Below are 27,870 nucleotides of genomic sequence, written 5' to 3'. Positions count from 1 at the left end.
TTCGTTTTTTATAGTTCAAAATTTCGTTTTACTTGTCTTTACTACACTAGGATATGGAATAGTTGTTATATGACAGGCCTTCTAGATAATATGAGGAATTAGCCAATGAAACGGTCTGTTACGGCGACGTCTTGGCGTGCCATGCACGGAACTGTGGGTAAACCAATAGAAACGGCAACGCTGATTGATTAATCAATGTCTGACGTCATAGGGTTAAAGGCCGCTCGTACGACCCCTGGCACGACCTTCGAGTACAACTTGCCAGATCTTCGTGGAGTGTAGGCCATCGACAGTATAAAAAAAAACGACAAAAAATATAGGTCTGTATTATAATCAGATTGGGTGGCATGGGGTTATTCACCGTAAGGAAGTAAAAAGGTAACCTGTATTCATGCTTTACATCGAATGCAGACTTTAGATTCAACAATACAAACACATAACATGTTGTGTACAAATCAGATTTATTTATATAGTTTCCAATGTCATTACCAAAACAATTTGTCCGTCGTTGTGATTTTATATGAAATAGCTTCTTTCTTTTATCAATTTTAGCCTATAGATCTATGTCACTAAGGACGGGTAGATTATGGATGCCAATATTGTACTGTTCCTTCTATTGAAGATGGAAACTCTCTTTCAAAAATAATATTGAAGATAAATTATGTAACATTTAGATTCAGAGCTCACCGTGCTTGCTATAATAGTTCAGAAATAGAAAAAAATAGATATATTGAAAATTACTTGATCCTGAGTGAAGATATGAGTGCTTGAAGTTTTCACACTATAGCCCCCATTGTCAAGCAACATTGTCTCGGTTATTCCGTTTTACATTAAATTATTAAATAATGATTGTGCTTTAATCGATACAAAATAACGGTCACTCGATGATCTAGAGAGTTGTTTAATTCCTTAATAATTTATATAACCTTTGAATACACAAATAAGCATATTTCGCTCGTACATAAAGTTTACAACCAAGTAGATATATCAATATACTATCTCAAAATCAAGGGAGATAATTCACCACACCGGCAACCGAAGATAGATAATTATACATGATAAATAATAAGACGTGAAATAAATGTTTTGTACAATACATATACGATTATATAAACCTCCAACGAATCAATGTACGTGTACTATATACCGACCTGGGGCCTGATTCAAGAAAACCTTTTTTTAAAGAATGCAGGCTTTTCATTGGCTAAGAGTTGAAATGTGTGCTACGATTTTAAAACTGAACCAATGAAAAGGCTTCATCTATTTTCGTGAATATTATTCGTGGATTCTGCTAGGTTCACGACTTTCTAGGGCAAATGTTTTCTTTCTCATTGACGTTATACATTAGACAAACTCTTTCAAAACATATTACTAAAAATATTTATCAAAGATCCTTAAAAATAATACAGTGGTGAGACGATAAAAATAATAATAAATATCAGTACCGTTATAAAATAAAATAATACACAATGTACCCAAAATACCCGGAATACAATAATACGTGCATACAACTAAACAGTGGAATTAATGCAACTGAATGCACTTTTACAAAAATACCATTTTAATTCCATTTATTTTTTAAATTTTGTTTATATGACATAAGATTAAATACCGTATTAATTTCATTTATTTTTAAATTTTGTTTATATGGCCTAAGATTAAATGGCCAGAAAGTTCACAACAAATCTTAGAAGTGAAAAATGTTTGGATAGACTGATGAAAATAAATTGCTATTTGTTTACCCCAAGCACTTTACGATAATTGTCAAACTTCATTTGGTCATAATTCAATTTTAAAATGGCCATTTTAAAATTTAACATCAATCAAATTAAAAAAAATTAATCTGACAAATTTAAATAATTTTCAGATCAATAACTTGTATATTTCCGTTATTATATTCTCCTCTTCACCTTTTAAAGGATTACAGTATTTACAAATCAACCTCCTGGTCTATTTTAGTTGTGTACCAGACATCAGCTTTTGTATTTTCAATTTGAAAACCTCCACTTAAGCTGCGATTAGAATTTAGGCTACAACAAAAAAAAACATAATATACATTGTAGCTAAGTAGGTAAGACGCTGGCTCACTAGCCTCGAGGTCGGGTGTTCGATTCCTGCATTGGCCGGGAAAGTTCATCCAGATTTTCTTTCGTGGTTCCACCTGGTCAGTGATGCAGGACGGAGGGCCTGACAAGGACAGTTGCCTAGTCCTTCGGATGGAACGAACACTTGAGGTCCCGTGTGCACATTGACATGCACGTAAAAGACATCTTGACAGTTGGAATTCGATATAAGAATAGGCCGTAGTGCCGCAAAATTTCCCTCATAGCACACTGTATGGCGTATGCCCGTCTTCATTAGCCTAGGACATTAAACCCTATTTCATTTTATTTCAGGAAACAGACATCAATCTAGCAGTGGTACGTACATTGGGCTCTGTATTCAGAATTTATATGACTACAAGAATAAGAAATATATTTTTATTCGGGATATCTCAATTGGATTGGGGAACAGACTTAGCCTATACAAAACCCTTCTCTCTGAGGTATGTATACCACTGGACGAATGACATATAGCAAAAGAATTTACGTACCATGATAATCGCCACATCAATAGCTTTCACTTTTCTTTGATCCGTGAGTTGCGGGTTGATGGCGGTGCAGTAATAATTACCGGTCTGGTCTGCCCTGGCCATCAGCCAGATGAGTTCACCATTCCGAGTTGGGAGAGGATCGCTGATGGGGCTTGTCCTGTACCAGTTGATGAGACAAGTTGGATAGCACTCTGCCCAACAGTTGATAGAAATGTTATTATTCGCCACGATAGTCAACTGATCTATGTCCCCGTCCATGGCCATCACGTCGCTAAACAGGGTAAAACGTACTTCAGTTGGACCGTCTGAAATCAAAGAATCGTATTACAAGAATAAGAGAGAGAGAGAGAGAGAGAGAGAGAGAGAGAAGAGAGAGAGAGAGATCATTTCACCGCCAAAAGACCCCTACGCGCAAGCGAAGTATTGAAATAAATTTGACCCATATATTAGTCCCGAAATGACCTAGTTTGTGTCGTGAGAGAGAGAGAGAGAGAGGGGTGTGACGTCCCCTCGACCCAAACTAGGTCATTTCGGGACTAACTAATATGGTTCAATTTTATTTCAATAATTGGCGTGCGCGTACGGGTCTGTAGCAGTGGGAGGACACCGGAGGACCTGGAGGACCCGGAGGAAACCCACGATGTTGGACAGGAGACCCTTCTCCTTGTCACGTATAACCAGCGAATCGAAACCACGTCACTCTTTAACCTTTCGACCATCCAACCCCACAAAAAACAAACGCTCGAGAAGTTTATGATTTGAGGAGCCACGGTGGCTATGTGGGTAAGATGCTGACTTGCTAGCCTGGAGATAGATATTCATTTCATAATTTAAATGATTTCACAATACACGAGTTCTACGATCGAATATTTGAATACCCGGGTCGAACACTAGTACAATGTCTTCGGTGGGTGTTCCCAAACGGTACCGGTTTTGTCTATGATAAATGATTAACAATTCTGAATAGGAAGTAACAGACTTACAGACAACATTTATGAAAACTGATTTGGTGGCAGGGGTGGTACTGATTTCAGGATTTATAGCCATACAGAAATATTCTCCACTCTGATTCCGTTGTATCGGTGACAGTACGAGTCTACTATTGTTAGACAACGCGTCACTGTAGACGTTTTCCTTATTAGTTTTGTGCCAGTGGATCATACAATCCGGTACACAATCAGTAACACAGTTTACAATCACCTCCTCCCCATCTCTAGCATCAATAACCATCTGGTCATTTACAATTTGTTGGTTATTGGTAGTGTTTAGCATCAGCTCGGTAGGTCCATCTAAATTACAACGATAAATACATCAAATATATACTAAATTAGACTTTTATATTAAAAAATTAGACTTTTATATTAAAAAAATTAGACTTTTATATTAAAAAATTAGACTTTTATATTAAAAAATTAGACTTTTATATTAAATTAGACTTTTATATTAAATTAGACTTTTATATTAAAATAATTGGACTTTTATATTAAAATAATTAGACTTTTATACTAAAAAGTTAGACTTTTATACTTTTATATTAAAATAATTAGACTTTTATATTAAAATAGTTAGATTTTTATATTAAAAAATTAGACAATAAATAAAAACACACAAGACACAATTCTATAGAATACACAATCTGATTAAAATACAGATCTATATTTCGTTTCTTTTTTTTATAAACTTTCGATGGCCTACACTACATGAACATGTGACCGGTTGTAGTGATAGGTCGCGACAGAGGTCATACGAGCGGTAATAACCTTATGACGTCAGACATTGATTAATCAATTAGCGTTAACGTTTCTAGAGGTTTACCCACAGTTCCGCGCAGGGCACTCCAAGAACTCGCCGTAACAGACCGTTTCATTGGCTAATTCCTCGCATCATTAGGAACCCGGGTTAAATAACAACTCATCCAGATCCTAGTGTAGTGAAGACAAGTAAAACGAAATTTTGAACTATAAAACAACGAAACGAAATAAGATCTGTGTTTCAATCAGATTGCTACTAACATATTTGAGTGACGTTTCAAAGATGTTTAAAGAAGGTTATCGAGCTATGTGCCCTGGAATTCGGAGACAATCCTGCATATTTTAGCATCTATGGCGTCATATGTGGATTGTGGATTAGGGTTAGGATAAAACCGCTTCAGACTTTGAAATCTTTGTATGATAAAACATTCTTCAAAGGCGTCGTCATGGGCAACGCAGTTGGTAATCCGGGAACTTGAAAGTAGTTTCAATGGCGGACTTCGTCATAAAGCCGAGGGTAGGGTACTGGAATCTGCTGAGGTTTGCCGAGTGTAAAATCTCTAAACGTTATTTGGGGTATAATTTATGGACTTCTTACGCATAACAATATTGTGAAATTGGAATCTTTTAACGGAAAACCAGTCAAAGAATTTTATACCTCAGTATTTAGATAAAATATGGGGAATGTATCAAAATTCGGCATCTGTCCCTTTCTAGGCCGACTGAATCAAAGTCGGGGATTATCTAGAGTTAATATTTTTTTCTTAAGTGAATGTTGGCTAATCAATTTTAGTACATATTTAGCATGGATTAAGCAGTGGGAAAACTGGCTATTTTGGGAATAAAGCAAATAACGCACTTTAACATTAATAAAGTATCGCAGGTTGAAATAACTTACACTTCCATCCCCAACCCTCAACCTCGCCCCTACCGTGACGTAATACGGGTGTGTTGAATATTGAAACAAAGGAACCATTAAGACTTACATTTACATATAACAGACGCATCGTTGGCATGGGTACAGTTATGTCTCCTCCAACCACTGTGTGTACACTCGCTGATTGATGCTTCACCGCCTTCACAAGCGACGTCACTCAACCAGATGGGACCTTGACCTTGTCCAAAAAACGCCCCCATTTTAGGTTCAGCGCCAATCCTTAAAATATAAAGAAAAACAATATTGATGTTAGTGGTGATGCTGAGAGAGAGAGTGGGTGAGAGAGAGATGGAGAGGGAGGGAGGCTTAATGTCCACAAACTAGATCATTTCAGGACTATTTCGGGATTACCATATGGGACAATGTCATTTGTTCCCTCCCACCGCTAAAAGACCCCTACACGCAAGCGAATTATTGAAATAAAATTGATCCAGATATAAGTCCCGAAATGACCTAGTTTGTGTCGAGTGGGCGTTATGTTCCTGTGTGATGTATTGGTTGTTATAGATATAATAGCTTTTAATATGTATTCCTGCATTGTTACAATGAAGAAGTCAAATTATTAGGTCCTTTGATACTATGCTACAATACTAACCTGCTGAAACCACGTCCATTACACACCACTTCAGCATCTATGGTACTCCACATGTTATCACAGATTGTACCCCATTCATTGTTGAAAAAAACCTCTACACGACCTTCATGTGGTCCAGAACCACCTACTAGACGGTATTCAACAGCTAGAACAGTAAAATAAATTTGGGTTTAACATCCGTCCTATTTTGCTTCAACAAGGTCAATGAAAGGGGGAGGGGGACATGTCCAACTACACGTGATCGCATTCCAATTGCTACGGTTTCGTTTACATGCAAGCCAGCACGGGATCTGGGTTTGTTGCTCTATCCGATCTAGTAGATGCTATGATGCTGACCTTGCTGGGGTTTAAAATCCTATTTTGCATCAACAAGGCCAATGAAACGGGGGCATGTCCAACTATTCCAATTGCTAAGGATTCGTTTACATGCAAGCCAACATGGGATCTGGGTTTGTTGCTCTATCCGAACTACTAGATGATGTTATGCTATCCTTGCCACCAGTTCGGTTCGAGACCTGTATTTTTCCCCTCAGTCTGAAAGACTAGTTGTTGCTCTTACCAGGTTCCCCGTCTTTGCCAGGGGTTGATTTACGTTCAAGCAAAGGTGTACAAGCGACCCGGTTTAGTTTTTTAATCCATCCGTGAGGGCCCTGCCTCGCCCCCACCCACGCCCTCGTCCTTGTCAGACTAGCTCCATACTCACCGTGCTTCAAATTACAACTTGAGTATCTTACTCAAAACTTAGATCATAAGTAAAATAGATGAATGAAACGTTTGGTCCCGTTGCATAATTCCCGTTGTTTTATGGCATCTGTAGAAATGGAGCATTGGCAAGTCCAGGAGGTAGTCCCCCCCAAACAATTTTTGAATTTCGGCATACCTTATAGAGGGAAGGGGAGCTAGCACCCGACCCTCACCCGCCAACCGTACGCGAGCAATTTTTGAGCCTGGAATTTGGCCAAACATTTTAAATATTACATTAATTATTCTGCAATACTTACGTTTACAAACAACGGCAGCATCCTCATGATGACCACAATTATGTACACCCCATTTACTGTGTTGACATTCGGCTATACTCGGTTCCATACCAGTACATACAATATCATCCAGCCAGATCCTACCAGTTCCGTTACCGAAAAACGCCTTAGTCGTAGTCCTTAAAAACAAGTTATAATGGTGTAGGTACGGTGTGCTTTAAGTCATGGGGTGGGAGGGGGTCACAGTGGTTAAGTGGGTAAGTTGCTGGATCACTATCCTGGAGGTCGGGTGTTCGATCCCTGCATTGACTGAGACAGTTCACGCTGATTTTCCGGTGTGGTTCTCCTCTTGTCAGTGATGCAGGACGGAGGGTCTGACAAGAACAACTGTCTAGTCGTTCGGATGGTACGAAAAACCGAGGTCCTCTGTACATATTTGCGTGCACGTAAAAGATCCCCTGACAGTTAGAATTCGATAAAAATAGGCCATAGTGCCGCAGTCCGGGCACAATTTCCCTCATAACACACTGTATGGTGTATGTCCATCTCATTAGGCCAGTTCGGGGCAGAACAGTAGGACGTTAAATCCCATTTCATTTCATTTCATTTCGCTTTAAGTCATGAATTCCGTCATACCCAATATATTGAAACCTATACTATGATCCACACGGGATTGACGAATATTACAATACAAATTTAAATGGCGGTTAACATCCTACTGTTCTGTCCCGGCTGGGTTCATGAGAACCGTATTACAATACCCCAAGACTGTCACGAATTAACTAGTTACTAGAAGTACAGTAAAATGGTGAAATGAAATGAAATGGAGTTTAACGTCCTACTGTTCTGCTTCGAACTCGGCTAATGAAGACGGGCATACGCCATACAGTTTGCTATGAGGGACATTTTCCCGGACAGCGGCACTACGGCCTACACTAATATCGAATTCCAACTCTCACGGGATCTTTAACACGGGACCTCGGTTTTTCGTCCCATCCCAACGATTAGACAGCTGCATCACTGACAAGGGAGAACCACGTAGGAAAATCTGGATGAACTTTATCGGCCAATGCAGGGATCGAACACCCGAGCTCCAGGCTAGCGAGCAAGCGTCTTACCTACTTTGTCACAGTAAAATGGTGTATACAGTGAAGGTAAACTCGGACCTTCGTGAGACATAGTCTCGGTCACCCAGAACCTCCTATTCTTTAACGTACGGAGGGTCCGGGACCGTTGTCAATATTTGACAAAAAGTTCCATTGCTCAGGCGTAACCGGGAGTTTGTTTGTTTATGTTGTTAATTATCCAGTATTGTTGGTCAAGTCAAGTAAGAGTTGCGCCCCTTCCAGCAATATATCCCATAACTCTTGCATTTATATAAACAATCATGAATCATGAATTTGGATTAATTTTAAAAAAAAACATAAATATGGCTCATGAAGAGAAAAATTTTACAATAAAAAAAAAATAAGAGTGTTGGATACTGAAATGGCAATGCTATCAAATGGATTTTCTGAAATGGCATTCTTAAATTAATTGCATGGGCGTGAACATCTTGTTTCGGGACTAGTTACCTCGATTAGACTTTATGATAATGTAAAAGACTGGATAATCTAGCCAATGACCTATTATTCTCTCAAATGTGGACAAAGCATCTAGACTAATATTCGAAGAATATTTTTCTGGGTGAAAGAGACTAATTGAGACATTGGAGGAAAATGGAATCATTCTCCAAAATTAACACAAGAATAGGACGGCCTCCAAGCAACAACCTAGACAGTTGATAAATGGCTACTATCCCGAGGCGCACCCTGTATTATACAATTTTCATTGACTGAACAGACTTTGATGGTGGGAAGGGGGTGGTGGTGATTGCCGAATGGTTAGCACGCGCGTGCTGTATCATAACGTCTGTCATTGAGTCAACTGGCGTGGTTTCGATTCCCCAAGAAGTAGGGTTGCCTTTCCAATCTCGTGGGTTTTATCCGGCTGCTCCGGTTACCTCCCACTGCTAAAGAAGCTACGCGCAAGCGAATTATTGAAATATAATTGAACCATATGTTAGTCCCGAAATGACCTGGCTTGTGTCGAGTGGACGTTAAACCCCCTCTCTCTCTCCCTCTCTCTCTCTCTCGTCGGTTAATAACAGTGTAATATAACTCACGGGTTGTATCCCAGACTGCTGCAGACGACCCTCATTTCCTCTGGACTCCACCCATCATCACACAGGGTCCCCCATTGATTATCGTGGAAGACTTCAACCCGACCTTCATAAGGTACATTACTGCCCACTAGTCTGTATGATGCAGCTAGAAAAGTTTAAACAAAAAATAAACCAGGTCCCGAGTTCAAAAATCATTCTGAGACTTAAGTTAAGAATTTACTCAAAATCGTTCGTCTTATTGTAACTAAAATATAGCCCTTTATAAAACTTTTGTTGTTTTAATAGATCAAATACATCAATAAGAAACTATGTGCAAAGTTTTGTGTTTCTGGATCAAAGATATTTCTCATAAACAGTGATTGAAAGTTGAGTAAATTTTTAACTTAAGATTTTTTTTGCTTTGTGAACTCGGGGCCAGACTGTGTATTAGCTATACAAGTTCAAACAGAAAAATGGAACAGGCTTCGAAGATCGATCATGTATCAGCTATAAAAGTTCGAACAAAAAAATGAAACAGGCCTAGAAGGTCGGGCGTTTTGTTATGTAGTTGGAAGAAAAGAGACTGCAGAAGATTATACGCGTTACGGCCATTCAAAATAAATTTATACGGCTTTGTTCTAAGTGCCAGGTTACAATCCCTTTTGTAATAACAACCCCTATTGTAACATCAACCCCTATTGTAATAACACCCGCTATTGTAATAACAACGCCTATTGTAATAACAACCCCTATTGTTTAAATAAAAACCTATTATTATAACAGCCCCTACTGTAATAATAACCCCTATTGTAATAATAACCATAGTGTAATAACAACCCCTATTGTAATAACAGCCACTATTGTTTAAATAAAAACCTATTATTATAACAGCCCCTATTGTAATAACAACCCCTATTATAATAACAACCCTATTGTAATAACATCCACTAGTGTAATAACAGCCACTATTGTAATAAAAATAATAATTGTAATAACATTTATCTTAACTCCTATTGTAATACTGGCCCCTAGTGTAATAATTGTAATTGGTGTATTTTGCCTTACAATCAATTCGAGATCTAATCTTAAAAGTCTAATTTTACTTTTCGGCACCGACTGGGATAACAGAGCCATACAGCGCCACTTATGGCCTTCTGTTATATCGAATTTCAACAGCCAAGGGATCTTAAACGTGCAAGCCAGTGTATATACACGGGATCTCGGCTTTTCATACCATCCGAACGATTATACGTTGTCGTTTGTCGGGCCATGTCCAGATCCACTGACAAGGGGAGGGAGGGGGCATGTCAAAAAACACCGGGACCTCCGGATTATCGAGCCAACTTCTTGATCACTGAGTCACCGTCACCTCCCATTAAAATAAAAGTATTATAAAAAAAAGTAAACATGTTTGGAGAATATCATAATATAGACTTACGTTGACATACAACGGAGACATCTTCGTTGTGACTACAGTTATTTCTGCCCCATCCATGATGTATACACTTGTCTAACGCAGGCTCTGTTCCAACGCAAGCCACGTGATCTAACCAAACAGTACCGGTTCCCCTGCCGTAGAAAGCACCTGGTATCGCGTTTGCTCGTAATCTGAAATATAAAAATGTAATGAGGTTTAACGTCCTACTTTTCTGCACCGATTGTGATAATGAAGATATGTTATACCGCGGTGTGATGTGAAGGGATTTTTGTCTGGAGAGCGGCGCTACGGACTACTTAAATTTCGAATTCCACTTGTCAGTGGATGTATTCTTGAGGAACACATGATTGTGATTGCTGGGTCTCGGGACGTGCGCCACCGTCAATTCCAGATAAACGCTCTCAGTCAGGTGAATGCCAAGATGAACCCCGAGACCTTTTGGACTCTGATAACACCAAGATGAAACCCGAGACCTTTTGGACTCTGATAACACCAAGATGAAACCCGAGACCTTTTGGACTCTGATAACACCAAGATGAAACCCGAGACCTTTTGGACTCTGATAACACCAAGATGAAACCCGAGACCTTTTGGACTCTGATAACACCAAGATGAAACCCGAGACCTTTTGGACTCTGATAACACCAAGATGAAACCCGAGACCTTTTAGACTCTGATAACACCAAGCCACCGTGGCTGAGGACATGAATAAACCAAGTCCCGAGTTCACAAATCATTCTCAGACTTAAGTTGAGAATTTACTCAAACTTGTCCACCTTATTTTAACTAAAATATAGCCCTTTATAAAACTTTTGTTGTTTTAATGTATCAAATACACTAACAAGAAACTATGTGCAAAGTTTTGAATTCATGGATCAAAGATATTTTTCATAAACAGTGAGTGAAAGTTGAGTAAATTCTTAACTGAAGTCTGAGAATGATTTGTGCACTTGGGGTCAGGTTTATTTACTTACGGGCTTAATCCTAACTGTCTACAGACTACGCTCGCCTCCTCTGGTCCAAACATATGATCACAAACTGTACCCCATTGGTTGTCAAAGAAGACCTCTAGTCTCCCTGCATGGTAGCCAGGTCCATTTACTAGACGGTAAGAAATATCTGCAATAAAATATTACTTTCATTAGTTGTGTTTTGTAAATCACACGCAATTGCGAATCCGGCATGTAAACTACAAAATATATTAGGGTTCAAATATCCGACACAAATCGTCATGACTTCCCGATTTTTGCAACCACAGCCCCCTCCCCACTTTAACCAATTACATATCCAGAGTCACACTGATAAGGATGACATTGATGCGGCTTAATGAGCCACAAATATTAACTTTTTTCCTCTGAGAAATAAAATTCTAAAACATTATGTATTAGATAAATAAATAAAGACATTTGACGTTTTTGTAGGTAAAATTATTTCCTATTTAGTGTACGTGGGTATTAAATTGAGTAAAAGGCTCCATTCCGCCCGAACCAGTAAGGTCTTATGTAAACAATGCGCGTGTCATTGAGCCAATGATTGACGCAGCGTGATGAGAAGTCGCGTTTTGAAGGTAGTCATCTTTTACAGAGAAGACTTTTCGTAATCCTCTGTGAAATAGATTGATCCAGGGTGAGCCACTGGTCATATGTGTACTCATGTTATTGTGACGTGTACGCAAACCAAGAATTGGCCAATGCCTATTAACAGCGGATTGTAAACATGTGACGCGATATGCCAGGTAGGTGTTTATGTTCTCCTATTTATTTCAGTTGTTTTATTTGAAACGTGTGTCTCGTTTGCCCCTACCCTGTTGAATTTGTATTTCAAAGGTAGCCTTTCAACTTTCAATTAGTAAAAAGGCATTTGCTCCTGTACTATTGAATTTGTATTTCAAAGGTAGCTTCCAGGATTTTACGGCCACTCGACGCAAACTAAGTCATTTTGGGACTAATATATCGTTCAAAAATTCCCCTTCGCGTAGAGGATTTTAGCACGTGCTAACTATTTGACCATCCAACCCCCCTGGAACATGGGAAATTTGCTAAGGCCTATCCAATGTCATCTGTCAGGCGATCACAGGGTCTGTCAAAGAGTCAAGGGACCTTGGCCTCAACAAACCACAAATGAAAGCCAGGAGCTGGAAAATTTCCACGGGACATGAGTAAAATGTCAAACAAACCTTTGCAAACAACAGCGACATCTTCCCTATGATTGCAGTTATGTACACCCCATCCATCATGTCGACATTCGGCCAACGAATTTTCTGAACCAGCACACATAATATTATTTAACCAAATAGGTCCAGTACCTCCGTAAACATGACCGGCCTTGGTGTTAGATCTAAAATTATAATCAAATATAAGTTTAATTTTAGAAAATCTCACGAATACTGGTGTCAGCCATTACCACATATGTGATAGAACTGGTTAAACGCGTTCCAAATATAATTTTAACACGGAGATCATTGCTACGATAGATGCCTTATGACGATTTCAAGAAAGGGAAGTGACGAACGTAATAGGAAAACAACCAACTGAAGTGACGAGTGATAACAGATACACGGGTGAATTTCTACTCACTAATAATTTCTTAGAAGACCAAAAGTTGTTATATGAGACTGTGGGAGGATATCTGACAATTCAAAATAATAATTGACTATCACTAGATTATAATCCGTACATTTTCTTGTTTTTATTCATTCTATACTTAATAAAACATGGTAATGCACCGACTTTTTTCCTCGTTTTCCCATATCTAGTAACATTCAAGTACTTTTTTGAATTATCAGATATCCTCTCACAGCCTCACATAACAACTTTTGGTCCTCGAAGGAATAATTAGTGAGCAGAAATTCGTCCGTGTATCTGTTATCACTCGTCACTTCAGTCAGTTATATAGAAGGATAACTCGTGTTTTCCGCTTGCGTTCACCGCTTCCCTTTCTCGAAATCTTAATAACGCAACTATCATAGCAATGATTCGTGTTTTAAAATCATATTTGGTTCTATGACATATGTGGTAATGACTGACACCAATATTGTCCTTTAATATGTGGTAATGACTGACACCAATATTGTGCTTTAATATGTGGTAATGACTGACACCAATATTGTCCTTTAATACGTTTCTATTATGGGTTTACTTGTTTATAATTTTGTTCATTATTAAAACTTTCTCTATTTTATTGGGTCAGAAAATGAAATAAAATGAAATGGGGTTTAACGTCCCACTGGTCTGCTCCTACGGAAGGTAGTGTGCTATGTGGAACATTTTGCCCGGACAGCGGCGCTATGGCCTACTCTTGTATCAAATTTCAACGCCTAAGTAGGTCAGATTTGAACAATTTTAATTAAGTATATGCCACCTCTTGCTCTGATCTTGAGAGCGTGGGATTAGGTGTGTGTGCATGGGGGTGGAGGTGGGGGCTCATAGGTGGATTAACCTAGAGTCTTACTTCGTCTAAACCCGAAACTGAACATAGGTAGAATAGCCCCGGACCGCTATAAACCAGACACTAACATAGGTAGAATAGCCCAGGACCTCTATAAACTAGACACTAACATAGGTAGAATAGTACTGAATAATTTAAATAATACGTACGGATTGAAACCTAGACTCCTACAGACGACTGATTCCTCTTCTTTTCCCCAGCCGTCATCACAAATGGTTCCCCAAGTGCTGTTGTATTTTATTTCTACTCGTCCTTCAAACTTCGATTTTCCGCCAACCAAGCGAAACTCTGTCATTGCTGCATAAATAGTAAGCAATGGATTAACAGCAAATGGAATAAGATTTAACGTCAGACAGTTCTGCGCGGGACTGGGCTAACGAAGATGGGCATATGTCATGAAGTGTGCTGCAGGGGCAGTTGGGGAGGGGGGTCGACCCCCCCCCCCCCCCGCTCAGCTACATAATTTTGTTTGTAAATCAGTACTTTTTATGAGAAAAGTTTCTCGGCCGAGTGCTTTATCTTTTATCGTCAGATGTGGGACAGCATGGGCACTCAAAGCAGGAGATGATGATATAGACATTATGTGATATCACAATTAATGCTTTGCATCCATGAAATTGAATGACAAAGTCATTGTATTAATTCATAATAAAAATTGACATCAAACGAGGTGTTGAATTTCTCTGTTTAAAAAGCTCAATGTGTATGTATATACGCCAAAATGACCATAGGGACCATGCGGGGGGGGGGGATACACTGTCTCAGGAACCTGGCAAACCTCCTCCTGCAAAACTTCCTGGATCCGCCCCTGCTGCCGAGGTGGAAATTTTGCCCGGACAGAGGCGGTACGACCTGCTCTTATTTCTAATTTCAAGCCTTTAATCAGCTCTCTAGATCATCGGACGACCAAGATTTAAATGCATTGAAACACGGTCACCATTTAATAACTTCATTTGAAACTGGTTAATCGAGATTTCTCGAGTATCAAGTACCGCTGCAATCGGATTAAAACACAGATACTATTTCGTTTTGTTTTTGATAGTTCAAAATTTCGTTTTACTTGTTTTCACTACACTAGAATCTGGAAGAGTTGTTATATTACCGGCATTTTGGTTGAAGTGAGTGATCAGCCAATGAAACAGTCTGTTACGTCGACTTCTTGGCGTGCCATGCACGGAACCACAAGAAACGTCAACGCTGATTGATTAATCAATGTCTGACATCATAGGGTCAAAAGCAGCTCGTACGACGCCTTTCAAGACCTTCCAAGACAACTGGTCAGATCTTCGTGCAGTGCAGGCCATCGAAAGTATAAAAAACGAAACGAAATATAGATCTGTATTTTAATCAGATTGGGTACCGCTACTGTGTTGATAATAAACAATAAATGCCTACATCTTGGTTAAAAAAAAAATACAAACACCGATAACTTTGCTCAGAATAGAGTATTTTAAACTATTATAACAAGAACGGCAGAATCAGTATCAAGGTCTTGACAATAATGTAGCTATACAACCTTTCACCATGAGCCGTAACCAAATAGTTTATGAAGGCGCTGTCATTATTTCATGTGGATTGTGGATGGAACCTCTAAGTTATATTGACCATTGACCGTGGATTTAACGATAAATTAGGTAAAGAGCTGACAGTTCTGACTATAATAGTTAAAAGCCAAATAATTTAAAGGGGATTTGCTGAAAATGTCAGTCAAATTGCTCCACTCTGAACCGAGATATTAACAATTGAATTTTAGGTCTAGCCTCGATCAGCATTACTAAAGTCGGTACGATAAAAACATAGTCTCGATTATTCATTTTTGGATTTAATCATCAATGAGCGTTGAGCAGCAGATCGCATTCAAATTCTGTAAAAATCCAACGCAAAAGATGGCATCTAGAGTTGATTAGGGTTTTTCCATGTTACTAAATGTTTAATTAATAGTTTATAAAACATTTCAGGCCTAAAGAAAGACCTGCAAGAGGCGGATTTAGCTCTTGTATGTTTAAAAGAGAGACAGATAAATGAGGTTTAACATCCACTCGACACAAACCAGGCCATTTCGGGACTAACATATGGTTTAATTTTATTTCAATAATTCTCTTGTGCGTAGGGGTCTTTAGCAGTGAAGGGAAACAGAAGGACTCGGAGAAAACCCACGAGGTTGGACAGGCGACCCTACTCCTTGGGACGTACAACCGGGGATTCGAAACCATGCCAGTTGACTCAATGACAGGCCTTATGATACAGCGAGCACGTGCTAACTATTCGGCTATTCAAACCCTCTCTTGCATGTTTAAATAAACGCAATCTGATTAAAATACAGATCTATATCTCGTTTCGTTTTTTATACTTTCGATGGCCTACACTACATGAAGATCGGACAAGTTGTTTTGTGGGGTCGCGTCAGAGGTGATATGAGCGGCTTTTAAACAGCGTTTAGAAATGACCATTGGACATAATGTAGCACTATATAAGACCATAAGGCCTGTCATTGAGTCAACTGGCGGGGTTTCGAATCCCCGGTTGTACGTGACAAGGGGTAGGGTCGTCTGTCCAACCTCGTGGGTTTTCTCCGGGTCCTCCGGTTTCCTCCCACTTCTAGAGACCCCTACGCGCAAGCGAATTATTGAAATAAAATTAAACCATATGTTAGTCCCGAAATGACCTAGTTTGTGTCGACTGGACGTTAAACCCCATCTCTCTCTCTCCCTCTCTCTCTCTCTCTCTCTCTCTCTCTCTCTTTCCCCTCTCTCGCTATATAAGACAATTATTATTATTATAAAAAAAAAACGAACAGAAGGATCCGGATGATAAACCTACCGCTTGTTAATTTTTTTGAGATGGATTGCAGGATTAATACAAAGTTTATCCATCTTCCGGTGTGGCTCGTGAACAACATTTTAGGACAGGTGGACAACTAGTCAAAAGGTAATTATGGGTTGGACTTTACGTATACTGTCTTTTAAATAAAAGATTTCAAAACTTTAATGGACAATGAACGAGTTTTTACGCGAATACAAATAATCAACACGATAAATCATGTGATGGGCGGGGCGTATTCTTGTCTATTAAATCTATTAACGACCATACGTTTTCCAAAATTATACTTTAATACGTTACAAAAAAAAATCAATTTAACTTATGATGGATTAATTGTTTAAATTATAGGATATTTATGCATTCTGACATCACACAAATTACTTAATGGGCGGGCTTATTTATGATTGTCGCGTCTGTTAATTGGATAAACAGCAACAGAGATATATAATTTAATAGGTAACATAAAATAATTAATTTTATCTTATGATGGATTCATTGGTTAAATTATATAAGAGTTTATAAAACATTAGTGACATTAAGTGTAGTTAGTAATCGTCCAGACACGATTTATGATTGTCGCGTCTGTTATTTGGATAAACAGCAACAGAGATATATAATTTAATAGGTAACAAAAAATAAATAATTTTATCTTATGATGGATTCATTGGTTAAATTATATAAGAGTTTATAAAACATTAGTGACATTAAGTGTAGTTAGTAATCGTCCAGACACGATTCAACACAATGTACGTCATGTAATAAATGTTAATAAATACACTGTTTTGTTCTTTAAATATTTATAATATCACGAGTAGAACCAAAATTTTTAAAGGCGACATCCTGTTAGAGATGATAAAATGAAATATGGTTTAACGTTCGAATTTTTTTCAACCATTATTCTTTTAGGAGAATACTAATGAGCAATCTGGTTAAAACACAGATCCAATTTCGTTTCGTTTTTATAGTTCAAAATTTCGTTTTACTTGTCTTTACTACACTTGGACCTGGAAGAGTTATTATTTAACTCGTGTTCTGAATGGTGTCAGGGATAAGCCAATGAAACGGTCTGTTACTGCGAGCTTTAGGCGTGTTTTGCACGGAACTGTGGGTAATCCACTAGTAACATCAATGCTGATTGGTTAATCAAATGTCTGACGTCATAGGGTCATAAGTCGGTCTTTTGACCCTGACGTGACCTATTGCTATAACTTGTCAGATCTTCATGTAGTGTAGGCCATCGAAAGTATAAAAAAACAAAACGAAATATAGATCTGTACTTTATAATCAGATTGGCTAATGATTACATTGCTGGACCTGGGTTTATTTAGGTTCCAGACTCTTTGTCTCGCACAACTGACAAGTGGACACAAGGCTGCCAATCCCTAGGAACATCGGGATCGAACCTTCCTAGTGAGCCAACTCCTTACCTCCATGATCCACCATGGTCCCCTAGCTACATACTGATCGGGATCGAACCTTTTTAGCGAACCAGTTCCTTACCACCATGATCCACAATGGTCCCCTAGCTACCTAGTGATCGGAATCGAACCTTTTTAGAGAATCAGTTCCTTACCACCATGATCCACCATGGTCCCGTAGCTACCTAGTGATCGGGATCGAACCTTTTTAGCGAGCCAGCTCCTTACTACCATGATCCACCATGGTCCCCTAGCTACCTACTGATCGGGATCGAACATTTTTAGCGAGCCAGCTCCTTACTACCATGATCTCCTAGCTACCTACTGATACTTTCAATATATTATTCATTTCGTAATATATATTTTTTAAAAATTATTTTAAAATTGGCACACAAATCAAGTACCAGAATGCTTTCTAGCGCCATTTTTAATGAAGCGACTCGATGAACGAGGCTAAACATATCCCATACGAGAATACTACCGATGTAAATTGGAATAACCAGACGCCAAAGACTGCCATTGAATTTGGACTCTTCGCGTATTTCGCCGAACATAGCAGATTAGAAATAACAGTAAAAACAGAAACGATTGAATGTAAATCAGTTTATATATAGATATATTCATATTATTTGCGTTGCGACCCATTTGTGTCCATTTTAGGTGCCAATGAATAGACATTTAACCCATTGGTTAAAGATACATTATGTAAGATTTAGATAAAGAGCTGGCCATTCTTGCTATAATAGTTCGAAAATAGATAATGTAAAATGAATAATTTGAATATTTCATTCAAATTACTATATTGCGAGCGAAGATATTAGCCTTTGAATGTTAGCCAAGACGTGTGCAATAATTTCAACCAACTTACTGGTTGTTCGAAGCTATGTGTCGCTCCTCCATTTTTAAATTAAATAAAAAATATTGCTGAACCGTTCTAATCTATTTAAATCGTAGAAATCCGATCCCATCGAGAGTTGATTATGGCCTGGATCAATTAATTAATATCTAATTAATAATTTAGATAACACTTTAGGCCTAAAGAAAGACCAGCACTAGGCAGATTTAGCTCTTGCATAATGTATGTTTTATTAAGAAGGTGAATCGATATCAAACGGAGAGTAGCGTGAACCTTAGACGATCATTGGTCGATTTTAATAATTTTTAGATCAATGGGAATTTTTGTAAAATTACTTATTATGGTGAAGTGAAATGGGGTTTAACGTCCTACTGTTCTGCTATAACTGGGCTAATGAAGACGGACATACGTCATACAGTGTGCTATGAGGGAATTTTGCCCGAACAGCGGCGCTATGTCCTACTCTCACTTTTTATTGTCTATGTAACTTTGTCGCCCCCCCCCCCCCTGCAAATAAAATCGACCATAAAAAAATAGATATACATTCTCAGCACCCCTGAGAACACCCTCCGCTCCCCTTGTTGCTCTGCGCTAGTTACGGCCCTGCTTTGTCACCGAATCTGGATAATTAGTATTTAGTAATTACTTTACCTGGAACAACGTTTTTGCAGCCATCACATGTTATATCCATTAATCCTGAATCTGGAAAAAACAAATATCAATATATTTAAATTACAATATTTTACAGCCTTACTTAACAAAACTCGACTACGTTCACTGGTAAGCTGATATGGAAGACCAAACAGCTCTATATTCAGTATTCTTAATTCTTAATGTTTTTTGGGAAATGTTATTGAAGAAATGTTTTTGGAGAAATGTTTTTGGAAAAATATTTTTGGAAAAATATTTTTGGAGAAATGTTTTTGGAGAAATGTTTTGCAAGATTTGTATTTGGAGATTTGTATTTATAAATTTATTGTTCGAGATTTGCTTTCCGCTGTATGTCTATGATGAAATGTAAATTATTTCTTGATTTACTAAAATACTTTTTATCTTTATAATTATTAAAATAAAATTAAATTAAACCAATATACATTTTACAAATCTGATATGACAAATGTCTGATTTGTAAAACAAATATTGATTTGTAAAACAAATATTGATTTGTAAAACAAATATTGATTTGTAAAACAAATATTGATTTTTAAGATACAAATGTCAATTTTAGTGTACAAATTTCGAAATACGACAACACCTGAAGAAATAAGAATTAAGAACTATGAATTAAGAAATAACGTCTAAGAACACTGAATAAAGAGCTGTTTGGTCTCCCATCAGCTGATACCGTTGACTATTGGAGCTAAGTCATTTAGTCATAACAGGTTTTTTTTCCATTAAATCATATAAGTGGTCAGTATTCTAAACTAATGTTTATGATGTATAGAAAGTGGTTAGACATTATAAAGTTGTCATTAATTAGCAGGTGTGTAACTAGCTGTAAGAGATGTCACTAATGGTGTAAAAGTGTGACTATTTATAACACCCATCACTATTGAATACACAAACCCAGGACAATAGTAGTGTATATCATGCATAGTCACGGTTTTAACACCTTAGTGACAAAACACAATATGACAACTGCCTAGGGGCTGTTTCACGAAATTTTATCTTAAGATAAAATCCAAATTTTAGTAGATACTACAATTTTGATTGGCTAAGCACTAACATCAATCTAATATTATCCAATTAAATTACTAAAATTCGGATTTTATCTTTGTTAACAATTTTAACTAACTAATACTTTTTATGTATATAAACTGACGACTTTGATCTATTAGTGTCGTATATTTTCATTTATAACAGTTATTTGTTGCTTAGTCAACCACGTCAACGTTACAGTGGTCGTAGCGTATGGCCTATGTACATTTTTTTAATCCACACATGTTGGGCGGAAGGTTTGGAGTTTAATCGTTTAAAGCGCGCGTTTTAGATCTTAAAAAAGTTTGCTATTGGGTAAACGGGCACGAAATATGGTCTCTGTCGAAATACGGTATATGTCGAAGGTTCGTATAGTTTATTTATATCAATACGGTATATGTCGACGGTCTCTATAGTTTATTTATATCAATACGGTATATGTCGGAGGTCTGTATAATTTATTTATGTTAATACGGTATATTCAATGTTGAAGGTTATACTTTATTAATGTTTTATGATAACTTGGTGGGCTAAAACGAATTTTACAACTATATGTATGTCAACGCGTCTCGCGTCACACAAACATATAGGGTGGCTAAATTATGGTTGGCACAGATAGAGGGCGGGGGCAGTCTTACTTGTGATTGCTACAGATGGGGTGGGGGCTGTATTACTTAAGATTGCTACAGATGAGGAAGGAAAGGGGGCAGTTTGAATTCTGGTTGTTACAGATGGAGGAGTGGAGCAGTTTTATTTATGATTGCTAAGGACGGGGGGTGGGGTGCCGGGGGGGAATGCGGGGGGGGGGGGGGGGGGTGAGTGGGGCAGAGGCAGGGACAGTTTTACTTATGACTGCTACAGATGGGGGGGGGGGAGGCAATTTCAATTATGGTTGGTACGGATGGGGGGGGTGGGGGGTAACTATGGTTGGTGCACATGAGGAGGGCGGTGCCGTTTTAATTGTGATTGGTACAGATACGGGTGTTTATGTTTGTGCGGTGGGGGGGGCAGTGTTAATTATTGTTGGTACAGAAATAGTTATTGTTCAGATGAAAATATTCCCCAGCTTACCCACGTGAAAATAAAGCCATACTATATCGTCAGGTAAAAGTGATGCTGACTGTATGCTGAATTTGATGTTGTTGCCGGTAATATCAAGGTACTGAAAGAACACCACTTTTCCTTGGTCGGTACAGTTGAACAGAATCTTATTCCCTGAAGATATTTTAACCTTTCGACAAGACCCTCCATTTAAATTGACATATAAACTGGCGATACGGATCTGAGATGTACTGGTAACGTCGCAGGCACATGATAGACCCGGTTCTGGCATTTGCTCACCAGAGACATAAAGGAGAAACTCTTTGGTGGTTGTCAAGTTCGTGATGTTTTTGATGTTAAAGTTGGTAGCGGCTGTAATAAAATAAAAGCTGAGAATTAAACCTGAAATACGTGATCAAACTATGACATCTGTCAGATGGGAACACAAAGGGTGGAATTGACGATATTTAGTTGTGATTTATTGGCTTGTCGCATCATGTACGTATATCATGTGCAATAAACGTCTATAAAGCAATGTGAACTGTAAAAAAATACAATCCCAAATATACACGAAAACGTGTTAAAATGGAAGAGAAATGACACAAAGGCCACTCAGCACAAACTAGGCCATTTCGGGGCTAACATATGGTTTCATTTTATTTCTATAATTCGCTTGCGCGTAGGGGTCTTTAGCAGTGGAAGGAAACCGGAGGACCCGGAGAAAACCCACGAGGTTGGACAGGCGACCCTACTCCTTGTCACGTACAACCGGGGATTCGAAAGCACGCCAGTTGACTCAATGACAGACCTTATGATACCATTCGGCCCTCCTCCATTAATATTGGAATTTGATGCCCATTTTCAATATTTGTTAAGCGAATGCCATTTTTGACATTTAATAATTTCAGATCTGCAGTATCTGGAGCTAGGCCTTTGGTATAGTAGGACGTTAAACCCCATTTCATTTCATTTCATTTCAGGTCTTTAGTATGATCGACGTCCAAAATGAATCTAAAAGCTAAATTGTGGTGACGCTGGGATTACTCTAAACTTGTCTTATTACATTTATCCCATACGGGGTGAAAGATGGGACTACCACATGATGGAATTTTATTTCCATAATTCGCTTGCGTGTAGCGGTCTTTAATGTTTGTATGAAAACCACGAGGTTGGACAGGCGACCCTACGCCTTGCAACATACAACCGGGGATTCAACAGACCTTATGATATAGCGCGCACGTGCTAACCATTAGGCCATCCAACCCCCTTGTCTCATATGAGCGAACAGTATCTAGGTATTGGTGTAAACTATACTGTGTAAAACCGCTAGTTTAAAGATACATTCCCGCGTACACAATTTGTGATTTGATGATATATTTGGACTAAAAACATATTCAACATAACCAATTTGCTTCAATTCCCTCTCAAAACTTTGTATTCGCCGGGGATACCTATAGCTATAAGTAAGCTGTTGTTAGACGCAATGTCTGTCAACTTAGCTTCGTTGTGGGAGGGTCCATTTTCAGAATGTACGTATTATTACTTACTGTACATTTACCATACATATTGAGGCCTAAGTAAATTCTTAATCATTTATGTCAGCTTCTTTTTCCAGCGTTTATTTGCAGAGTCTTTTGTACGTTGACACCCCGCAATGTTCCCAAAACCGTCTAACCATTTGATCGAGAAATAACAACCGCTCCCTCACTTAAGCAGACACACAATAAGCTGGCTGATAACAGTCGGGTTGCCAGTTAGTGATACCCTGATAATTTTGGCCAGTTCTTGAACCATGGGCGTTTTTCGGGTAATTCAGTATTTTGCTGGTAAGAATGAGTGTCTATACTTTCTATATATACCAAATTTGACATATGTTTTATTGGAAATAACCACCCGATAAATACTTTTCTGGGAAAGTATCTTTAAGGGTATTAATTTTCGGATAGCAATAGCTAGAAAAATGTTATTTCTGGATTGTAGGCATATTCGTGGAGGCATTTACTATTGTATTGTGAAATGGATAAAAAGTAACTACTTACATGGAATGCAGCCGTACCAGTAATACACGTAGCTGTAATCAGCTCCAGGCGTATACGGCGATGTTATCGTACATGTTCGTTCGTTGGAACATTGATTATTAACAAATTTACGATCCGCTGTGCTGGCATCAACAAACGGTTCCATGTCCATAGTGCTATTTTCAAACCGACAGCACGGTTGCGTTGCGCATCGGTTGACATCTATTCGTGGGCAGTTCAATGTACTCTTCTTTTTCCCATAAGCTATTTTATAGAACGCGATAACTTTACCCACGGGACAGACTAATTTATGCTGCGTACATGGTGATCCAGGTGATCCATAGCAACCGTATGCTTCCTCACTCTGTGTAATTTGTACTGTAAAAAAAATAAAACTGTGAGATATCAGAGAGAGAGAGAGAGAGAGAGAGAGAGAGAGATAGAAAGAGAGAGAGAGAGGGAGAGAGAGAGAGAGAGATAGAGAGAGAGAGATGGAGAGAGAGAGAGAGAGAGAGAGAGAGAGATAGAGAGAGAGGGATAATGTCCACTCGACATAAATTAGGTCATTTCGGGACTAACACATGACTCAATTTTATTTCAATAATTCGCTTGCGCGTAGAGGTCTTCAGCAGGCGACCTTCTCCTTGTCACCTACAACCGAGGAATCGAAACGACACCAGTTGACTCAATGACAGACCTTGTGATACAGCGCGCAGACACTAACCATTCGGCCATCCACCCCCTGAACGAACGAAATGGAAGATGCTAATACCACTTTAATGAATGAATGAAATGGAATTTTCTATGGCACGTCAGCTCCAAATGGGTAATGTTCCGACAAACACATAGTGAACATATCGAGATAAATTAAACAAAATCACAGAGGTGTATTTATTTTTATCACCCAATAATACATTCTACAGAAAATATTGCTTGTGTGATAAACTTCATAATCGACAGATCCTCGGATTGTTTTTACTTTATCGACTTGATATTTTTTGATATGAAAAAAGGCTCGTAGGTGATTCTCTATATACACATAAACAAAAACAAGCATCACAGATAACAAACAACAATAAAACAAGCATCACAGATAACAAACAACAATAAAACAAGCATCACAGATAACAAACAACAATAAAACAAATCAAGAGCACAGGGGAAGAACGATCTAAGTCACTTTTTCAAAGAACCCCAGATAATGGCGCCATCTGGTAGCAAATTGTATAATCTTTCTGTGGAACAATCAATTTCAGGTAAAAATGATTGGAGTCACATCGAACCAAGTCAGTCTGGAATGGCTTCCCGGACAAATGCGACCATCGTACTCTTTATTTGACCTTAATGTGGCTAAAAAGTGGATGTCAGTTGTTGTACTGGTAATCATGATTTGTATTAAACATCGTTTTGAAGTTTTAATTAAAGAGAGAGAGAGAAATGGGGTTTAACGTCCACTCGACACAAACTAGGTCATTTCGGGACTAACATATGGTTTAATTTTATTTCAATAATTCACTTGCGCGTAGGGGTCTTTAGCAGTGGGAGGAAACCGGAGGACCCGGAGAAAACCTACGAGGTTGGACAGGCGACCCTACTCCTTTTCACGTACAACCGGGGAATCGACACCACGCCAGTTGACTTTAATTAAACCCACTCGTTGTTCTGTTCGCGTCAAGCATTCTCGTCCAAAATTTTGTTTTGCCTTTTATGCGAAAAGACAAAAATGTGACTTAGATCGTTCTTCCCCTGGACTCTTCAAATATTAAATATCCATTACGTATAAAAATATGTTAAAACGTAACAAATATGATGATATATAACATATAATTCAAATTGAGAATAAAAAGTTGTCTCGTTTTTTGAAATTAACATTTTATTATGTAGCCCGAGTTGGAACAACATATCCATGTATAAGAATATTTAAAATGTAACAAATATAATATGCAATTAAAATTTAGAATAAAAATTTGTCTCGTTTTTAAATATTAACATTTTATAATGTAGCCCGAGTTGGAGCAACATATTTACGTATAAAAATATTTAAAATGTAACAAATATAATATACAATTAAAATTTAGAATAAAAATTTGTCTCGTTTTTAAATATTAACATTATATAATGTAGCCCGAGTTGGAGCAACATATTTACGTATAGGAATATTTTAAATGTAACAAATATAATAGGCTATGCAAGTCAAATTTAGAATAAAAATTTGTCTCGTTTTTAAACATTAACATTTTATAATGTAGCCTGAGTTGGAACAACATATTTACGTATAAGAATATTTAACATGTAACAAATATGAACACAATATACAGTGAAAATTTAGTCCCGGTTAGGCGAACAGAGAGAGGGAAATTTGGTTTAACGTCACCTTGACACAAATTAGGTCATTTCGGGACTAATACGTGGGTCAATTTTATTTAATTAATTCGCTTGCGCGTAGGGGTCTTTAGCAGTTGGAGAAAACCCACGAGGTTGAACAGGCGACCCTATTTCTTGTAATTTACAACCGGGGAGTCGAAACCACGCCAGATGATTCAATGACAGACCTGTGATACAACGCGCACGCATTAACCATTCAGCCATCCTCCCCCTCGGATGAGCGAACAGAATTTGTGATTACTGACAAAGCTTAAAATTGGATTTTGAATCTACGAGATGCTTCCACGCAATCAAAATGTGCTTTACTGTCAACGAATGATGTACATGGCAAGGAGTAAGATCGCCTGTCCAACCTCGTGGGTTTTCTGTGGGTCCCCCGGTTTTCTTCCACGGCTAAAGACCCCTACGTGGAAGAGAATTATTGAAATTAAATTCAACCATATGTTAGTCCCAAAATGACCCAATTTGTGTCGAGTAGACGTTAACCCCCCCCCCCCTCTCTCTCTCTCTCTCTCTCAAAGAATGAACACATCCCATTAAACCGAGACGGAACTGAGCAAGAAACCAATCATATCGGGGAGCATTCTTTCTGCAAGTGTGTGGGGTTTTGTGTTACTTATTTGAAGAACTACATTGTATGAAAAAAAATCTAAGATACTTACCGAAATTAAGGAAAACAGTTAGGGCGAAAATAGCTTTGAAAATACACAGAGTAGCAGCCATATCCAGATAATGTTTGTCTCTAAGACTAAACGTTTCAAGCTAACACGCTTCACTTCACAGACTAACAAGCATGTCTTCACCCCAGACAACCGAACTACTAGACGGTTTATGTTTTCTCTTGCTGTGAACATTATTAGCGAGATTTTATTGCATGTTGTGTCACTTTGTGACATGAATTATTGTGCTATGAAATTTGCATAAGTTTAAGCCTTCAACCGTTAAAGTTATATCGATATGGTATTATACTGGCAGGTCGTGAGCCCTAGCCCTGCCCTTCATGTCAGCGTGTAACTGTGTTTGACATTTTTCATCACCTTATAAGGATATTTATATACGATCAGCCTTTGATCTCCACATTTATATAAAGAACAGAGCGCGAAAAACCCGACATTATATTTGAGACTGACCGTTTGAATATATGGTATTACCCGATGAGACGAAAAACCGAGGTTCCATGTACACACTGGCGTGCACGTAAAAGAACACCTGGCAGTTGGAATTTGATATAAGAGTAGGCCTTAGTGTCCCTCTCCAGTCAAATTTCACCTCATAGTACACCGTATGGTGTAAGCCCGTCTTCATTAGCCCAGTCGGGGCAGAACAGTAGGACGTTAACCCCCCGATTTCATTTCATTTCATTCCAGTCTTCATTAGCCCAGTCCGTGCAGAACAGTAGGACGGTCAACCCCGACTTATATCATGTTTTCAGAGGAACAGAACGTTCAGTCCCAAATTGTATCATATTTTCAGAGGAACAGATCGTTGAACCCCAAAACCCCGACTTATATCATGTTTTAATTTTATTTCAATAATTCGTTTGCGCGTAGGGGTCTTTAGCAGTGGGAGGAAACCGGAGGACCCGGATAAAACCCACGAGGTTGGACAGGCGACCCTACTCCTTGTCACGTTCAACCGCGGATTCGAAACCACGCCAGTTGACTCAATGAGAGGCTTTATGATACAGCGCGCACGTGCTAACCATTCGGCCATCCAACCCACCGACAAAAGAAGAATAGAACCATTAGAC

General features: G+C 38.4%; 1 protein-coding gene across 1 annotated transcript; it reads right to left on the bottom strand.

The window, feature by feature from the left end:
* Positions 1-426: 426 nt before the first annotated feature.
* Positions 427-26,945, bottom strand: LOC126810228 (soluble scavenger receptor cysteine-rich domain-containing protein SSC5D). The gene is made up of 15 exons (XM_050535205.2): positions 26,783-26,945; positions 23,757-24,113; positions 21,748-22,089; positions 19,630-19,680; positions 14,034-14,181; positions 12,614-12,774; positions 11,412-11,556; positions 10,438-10,607; positions 9,021-9,165; positions 6,878-7,035; positions 5,877-6,021; positions 5,331-5,500; positions 3,577-3,882; positions 2,594-2,898; positions 427-2,030 (listed from the first exon to the last, which is right to left on the bottom strand). The coding sequence occupies exons 1-15, from the start codon at positions 26,841-26,843 to the stop codon at positions 2,019-2,021; spliced, it is 2,676 nt and encodes an 891-aa protein (XP_050391162.2). The 5' UTR covers positions 26,844-26,945; the 3' UTR covers positions 427-2,018.
* Between the last annotated feature and the right edge of the window lie 925 nt (positions 26,946-27,870).

Source organism: Patella vulgata, chromosome 2 (genome assembly GCF_932274485.2).
Source record: "Patella vulgata chromosome 2, xgPatVulg1.2, whole genome shotgun sequence".
NCBI lineage: Eukaryota > Metazoa > Mollusca > Gastropoda > Patellidae > Patella > Patella vulgata.
This window is presented reverse-complemented; position numbering and strand designations above follow the sequence as displayed.

Excerpts from the sequence above, each read along its gene's own strand:
- LOC126810228 (XM_050535205.2), bottom strand. The coding sequence starts at position 26,843 with ATGGCTGCTACTCTGTGTATTTTCAAAGCTATTTTCGCCCTAACTGTT. Across the intron at positions 11,557-12,613 it reads TGTCGCTGTTGTTTGCAAAG|ATATTTCTTACCGTCTAGTA; the intron begins GTTTGTTTGACA and ends ATTTTATTGCAG. Across the intron at positions 10,608-11,411 it reads AGACAGTTAGGATTAAGCCC|ATTACGAGCAAACGCGATAC; the intron begins GTAAGTAAATAA and ends TTTATATTTCAG.